The sequence below is a fragment of the Pteropus vampyrus genome, unplaced genomic scaffold, assembly GCF_000151845.1.
Source record: "Pteropus vampyrus isolate Shadow unplaced genomic scaffold, Pvam_2.0 Scaffold6, whole genome shotgun sequence".
NCBI lineage: Eukaryota > Metazoa > Chordata > Mammalia > Chiroptera > Pteropodidae > Pteropus > Pteropus vampyrus.
This window is the reverse complement of record NW_011888787.1, coordinates 745,796-752,086: the sequence shown is the minus strand read 5'-3', so window position 1 is coordinate 752,086 and position 6,291 is coordinate 745,796. Positions and strand designations below refer to the sequence as shown.

The following is a 6,291-nucleotide window of genomic DNA, read 5'->3' as shown; positions in this document are numbered from 1 at the left end:
TCACGCCGGAGCGCTTCTGCGGAGAGGGTGGGCCCACCACGTGCTGGAGACTGTCGCAGGCAGGTACACCTCGTTAATCTTGGGGTTCAGAAGACAGCGCGACCTCCGAGTATGGTGCCCTTGGGTTTCTCAGGCAAATAAGCCCAGTTCTAGCACGTTCCTGAACTGAGAGCTGTGGAACTAGGACGAGGTAGATCTCTCAGACGTCCCTGGGGGCCAGGCCTGTGCACTCTGGGACCAGGCTCCAGGCCTTCCCTGGGGCCCCCCTCGCCTCGGACGTGGGGACCGAGTCCTGAGTGCATTCAGAGCCAGCTAAGTCCCCCTGTCCTTTGCCCTTCCCCAGAGCATTCATGTAGCCCTAAAAATATCACACCTCCAAACTTGTCTTGCTAAAATTTTGGTTAGAATTTTCGCCTCTGTGTTCGTGAAGGATGTTGGTGACCTCCCTTGTCGCCTGCTGCTGGCATTGCAGTCAGGCCGGACCCGTTGAATGAGCTGAGACGTCCCTCCTCTTCAGCTTTCTAGAAAAATTCGCATAGAATTAGTGTCGTTTCTCCCTTAAATGTTTGCTAGAATTCACTAGCGAATCCAAATTAATTTTGTAAATATATCTGGTTTACAGTAATAAAAGCTAAAATTTCTCTCGTATCCACAGCAAAGGCTCAATGGCATGGTTTTAACTCAATACTTATTGGGTGATTTTTCTGGGCAGAGTCTGGGCTGGGAAATGATAAAGAAGAAAATTATTTCTGTTACGAAATTAATGCAATCTCAGTTTTATTAAAAACAAAAAACAAAACTACCACCCATGACCACAGTACTCTTAAGCATAACCATGAATGACAACATATGTTTACATGGCTGAACTTTTAGGGCACATATACTTCGTATTTTATTAACCTGACACTGTCATTGTAATTTTCTGTTTTATTCTATTCATCACAACCATTTTCTACTGGCTGCATAACATTCCATCAAGAGAATCGATCATAATTTGCTTCAGTGTCCCACGGATGCGGAACAGCAAATCCCCCCCGTTTGTGCTACTTAAGTTGACCTCCCAGTGAACCTCTTTGGGCCTCTGCTTCTCGGGATTTTGGGTTATGTCCCGACGATAGATTTTCTCAGAAAACAGTTCAACATTTGCAGACGGCTCAAACTTTTTGTTTTATAAAAGAGAACTGTTTTCCCTATCAGTAACCTTCTAAAGAAACTTTTCAAGTGTCAAGTGTGTATGGCCATGTCCTAAAACAGACCTAGTAGACTTTACAAAGCTTTCCATACCCCTACTTAAGCTGATAAGCGTTATCTGTTATCCCTTTGTTGGGACGTATGCTCCAGGAGACCTAGGACTCTTGTGCCTTTTGTTTGCTGTTATATTCCAGAGCTCAGAACAGTGCCTGGCAAATAGCAGGGGCCCTATAACTGCGTGCGGGAGGGAGAGTCTGGCAAGCAGCGGAGGCCACCACATGCTCGGTCATTTTTACAGTCACATCTCGACACCTGCTATGTGTTTCAAGAGTGTTCCTCATCTTGTGCATCATTTCCTTTTTCATTGATCTGTTGTCTTTCCTGATTTTTTTTTTTCTTTGCCTTTGAGGTTCAGTTACGTAAATATTGAGCACCATTGCTCGTTAACTATTGATGTGATTGCCATATGTTTCTTTGGTAATTGCGTTGATGCTTATGTGGTTTCATCCTAGGCATGAATGACTTGACTAACGTGTGGGAGATTGTACCTCATTTTTAAACGGAGTCTTCTAGGAAAGTTTCCGTTCTCTACAAGGTCGTGGGAACTTTCTGGCTGTTTCTCATGCGGAAACGTGATCGAAACTGCCTTCGTTTTCTGTGTTCCAGACCATCGCTCTCTTCATTTACTTGGCAGGAAGATTAAACGACGAAGGGCCGTTTCTGATCATTTGTCCCTTGTCTATTTTGAGCAACTGGAAAGAGGAGATGGAGAGGTACAGAGCACATGCAGCTGAAATTTTATTCTTTTTACATCGATTAAGATTTTTTTCTGGGTGATACGTGAAATATGATAAAGCAACACCTTGTCCTAAGCAGTGAGTTTCTTTCTTCCAGAAAACTCTGACCAGAGGCTATGCAGTTAGAGACTGGGGGTCTGGTAGGGGGAGGGTCCAGTGAATGTTATTGTTACTATTAGGCAATTTGAAGGTCAGTGTGATTTTTAATAAATCTTGCTGAACTAAAGGAGAAAGCACCTTTTTCATAGTGACATAGGAAAAAACAGTTTTCCTCTTCGAGTTAGCACAAGGTCCTCTTAGACGTCCATGTGACGCTTCCCCCTGCGCACACGGGGACTTAACGTTCAGGTTCACCCGTTACTCTCGGTGGGATTTCGGCCTCCGCAGACTCCTGAGTGCAGGGCGTCCTCCCACGAGTCGTGCTTGTCCAGACACGCACACTCTTTTCCCTGACTCCGCGTTTGTGTTCATCTGCGTCTTCTCCCGGTTTCAGATTTGCTCCAGGTCTTTCCTGCGTGACATACGCAGGTGACAAGGAGGAGCGAGCCCACCTACAGCAAGACCTAAGGCAGGAGCTACGTTTTCACGTGTTGCTGACTACCTACGAGGTATCCATTTGTTTCTCTACAGCAAAAACTCGCTCTTAACCTGGGGCTTTAGAAGTTGTAGAATCTGCTTCGGAATTCCGTTTCATGCTTTTTGAGAGCATATGTTTTCCTGGGAAGGAAGTCTCTTTCCATCAGATGCTCAGAACGGGGCAGCGAGCAAGAGAAGCGGTGTTCCGAATCCCATCTCTGTCCTCGTCTGTCCTGGCGGGTGAAACGGGACGGCTTCCCAGGGAGGTGGCCCTTGAGCTGTCTCTTGGTCGATGAATGGAAGGAGGCAGGCAGGCAGGGAAAAGCGTTTGTGGGCTGAGGCACTGTCTCTGTCCCTGGAGGGTGGGAATGGAGGACACTTAGTTCCAGCCTCGTTCTAAGGCCCGTTCTTCAAGCCCAGACTGTCTGGGTCACTGGAAGCAAGACGCTGCACTCATTCCTGCCTCCCCTCTGTTTTTCTGTAAGATCGTGCTGCTGGAAATTATGTTCATGACCATTTTCAACTAGTGAATGATTAAGACTGAGCTGAGCCCTGTAGTTAAGGAGAGTTAACGGGAAACTAGTTTCTTAATGTCAGCGTTATATCAGCTCTGGCCTTTATAATGCGTTTTCCTTAATTTTTCAGATTTGTTTGAAAGATGCATCGTTTCTAAAATCGTGAGTATGGAGAGTTACAAGACAGTGCATGTAACAGTATGAAAAATAGGAAATTCTTTTGATAATAAATGATCGACTTATAAAATCTCGCATCGAGAGGGTTAGATATTACCTCGCCTCACTCTCCGGTGCCAGAACTCCGTCCACCTCTTCCTTCCCAGGCAGCAGCCTTTAGCTCGAGGTCCCTAACCCCCAGCCAGGACCAGTACTGACCTGTGGCCTGTTAGGAACTGGGCCGCACAGCAAGAGGTGAGAAGCAGGCGGCATCTGCATTTGCAGCTGCTCCCCAGCGCTAGGGTCGCAGCCTCAGCTCCACCTCAGGTCATCAGGCATTAGATTGTCACAGGAGCATCAGTCCCGGGTGACAAAAAGATTGGGGACCGCCGCTTTAGAGCGTCCTCTGATTTGACCCACTTCCTTCACCGAGTCAAAACCCACCTCCCTGGAGCCTTCCATTTCATGGAACAAGCTTTGATTGGATGCTCGCTGTAGGTAAAAACCTAAATGTCTAGCATTTCATAAATGAACAGGACCTAATTTGTTTTGAATGCTTTGGAAGTCAGAGGCCAGGCATTGTGCTACGGCCACTTTCACCCCTCATCTCCTGACCTTCATTTCTTGTCATTCTTAATTGCATCCCCCCGCTCGTGCCACCCAGAGGGGTGATCCCAGTTCCTGCACCCCCTTGGGCTCCTGTTTCTCCCTCCACCTGCACCACTGTCAGCAGGTGAATGGTTCAAGGCATCTGTTTCTGTCCCCCCGCCCCTCATTCCGCCCCGTTCTCTGGGATTACAGATGTTTACAAACAAATCCAAAAGCTAAAAATCTTAATATTTCCACTTTATTACCTTTTGCGTGGTTTTCACATTAGCGAAAAAGGATATGTAATAGCTTTTTTAGTTATTAATAGGCTTATTTTATTGCAACATAATCCTATTTATCATTTAAAATGCTATATAATATTTCATCACTTATAATTAGACCTATTATTATTTTCAGGTGTTTTGTTTGTTTGTTTGTTTTGCTATTTTAAATGATGCAGCTGGGAACACACTCAGACATACATATTTTTATTATATTTTTCTTCCGAGTCTCTCCTCGTTGGTAAAATGAGCACAGTTACGCCCGTTCACCATCTTCTTTTGGATTACGTAACGTACATAAAGCCCCAGGCTCAGTGACGGGCACATAGTAGGTGGTCATAAATGTTTCCTTTTCCTTTCTGTCTCTGACTTTCTTTTCTGCCTTCAGCGCGGAGGCCTTCTCATCTTGGAAAACAATTTTCCTTGCTTTTGCTCCCTTATCCATATATCGTATTAATGTACATGGTAGGCTCTCAGGTAAGAAGGCAGTTTGGGGTGTCTTTCTAACCGAATGGATTTAATATTAGTCTTCCCAACGGCAGAGTTTTGGAGTAAGACTTCTGCTTGTGAGATACATGTTTGAGTCACGCAGACCGAAAGCTTGGATTTTTCTCCCGCAGCTTTCCCTGGAGTGTTCTCGTCGTGGATGAAGCTCACAGGTTGAAAAACCAAAGCTCCTTGTTGCATAAGACACTTTCAGAGGTAAACTCAGCGTTATATCAGCTCTGGCCTTAGTGTTTCCATAAAGCCCTTTAAAAAAAGTTAGTTTGGGCCTCTGTAGAGCTAATTAGGTTCAAATGTGCTCCACGCTCCCCCCCACCCCAGTCACCTTTCTGCAGGGCTAAGTGAATATTTCATGAGTGACAGAAGTAGTACTTGATATAGCATAACCTCTTTCTCTTTAATACGGGAGATAATGTTTACCAAAATCTGGTTATCAAGCGAATGAGGCTACCCCAATAAAATACATTGTATTTTTGGAAGTGTTCAACTCTTTTGATATTCTTCAAAGGGAGAATTTATTTGAAAAAGAAATCTCATTATAATTCTGTCTATGGTAGCAGGTGTGTCTGCTATAAGGCACCTGTCCCCCATTTATCTGCTCAAAGAATCCGACAGTTCACGTAGAGTTATGAGGAGGCCGGGCTCGTACTATGGAATGTTTCCCCCAATCACTGTTGTTTTCGTCATACTTTTGAGCGTGACGCCCTTGGTCTCATTCCCTTCTCTTTGTCTCTGGCGTCCTTCTGGCAAAGTAGATGGGAAATGTCATTGTACCCCAAGATTTGCCCTCTTTTCTGGGGAGCCAAGGGAGCAGCTCGTGTGTCCAAAGCTCCCTTCTCTTTGTTCAGGTAGCGGCTTGTTCGTTTGAGTGCGATTTTTCTGACCATCACCCAAGTTTGGTCCCTGTCCGGTAATAAAACAATTAGTACATTTAGAGGTCATTTGGAGGATAGTCTTAGATCTGGATTCTTGATTTACTGGCTAGAAGTTGCAGTATTTTACATGTTTGTGCAGATATGGCCACTGTCAGTTCAGTCTCCAGTGGTGAGGCCCCCTCTGCTCTATGGTGTCCTGTGCCTTCTTTTTAGGAACTCATAACGTTCTTTCTTTCTCGAGAGGCTGTCATATCCTGGTTGCTAACCTTAGTCTGCTTCATAAACTACCAAGCCAGCCGACTCATTTACACTGAGAGGAGAGAAGCAGGTGCAGTAAAAGACCCTGGGTTTGGAGTGAGGAAACTGAGGCTCAGGGGAATTAAGTGAGAAAATCGCTCTGCAGCATCTAAGCATGCTTTTTAGGTGAGGTGTGAGTGGCAGACAACGAGTTGGTTGGAAGAAATGCGTTTATTGTTTGGGCCGAGAGGCGGGGAGAAGGGTGCTGCCTCCCTCCCCTTCTCGTACTGTTTTCAGCTTGTTCGTAAAACTTGGAAGCAGCATCGGGAATTTGTGATACATAGTTGGTCACGGTGACCAGCATCTTTGGTTGTCTGTGACCTCATGTTTTTTGGTTCCAGAAACCCACTAAGTTCTTTGCTTAGTGGGTACATATTGAAAAATGTGAGTTGGTTATTGGAAGCGTTTATTTTTAACCAGTTTCTGTACTGGAAATACTGGGAAAACATTGCTCTACAAGCAGAGCAAGCATGGACGGGTAGACCTTGATTAGACGATTTAAAAAGAAATG

General features: G+C 45.2%; 1 protein-coding gene across 1 annotated transcript in view; it reads left to right on the top strand.

The window, feature by feature from the left end:
* The window catches only part of LOC105296329 (chromodomain-helicase-DNA-binding protein 1-like), a 19,047-nt gene extending 12,756 nt beyond the window's left edge, over positions 1 to 6,291 (top strand). The window contains exons 3-6 of the mRNA XM_023535296.1: positions 1,858 to 1,964; positions 2,482 to 2,596; positions 3,210 to 3,241; positions 4,725 to 6,291. Coding sequence (XP_023391064.1) covers positions 1,858 to 1,964; positions 2,482 to 2,596; positions 3,210 to 3,241; positions 4,725 to 4,839 — 369 coding nt within the window. The 3' untranslated portion in view covers positions 4,840 to 6,291. The remainder of the gene's footprint in view (positions 1 to 1,857; positions 1,965 to 2,481; positions 2,597 to 3,209; positions 3,242 to 4,724) is intronic.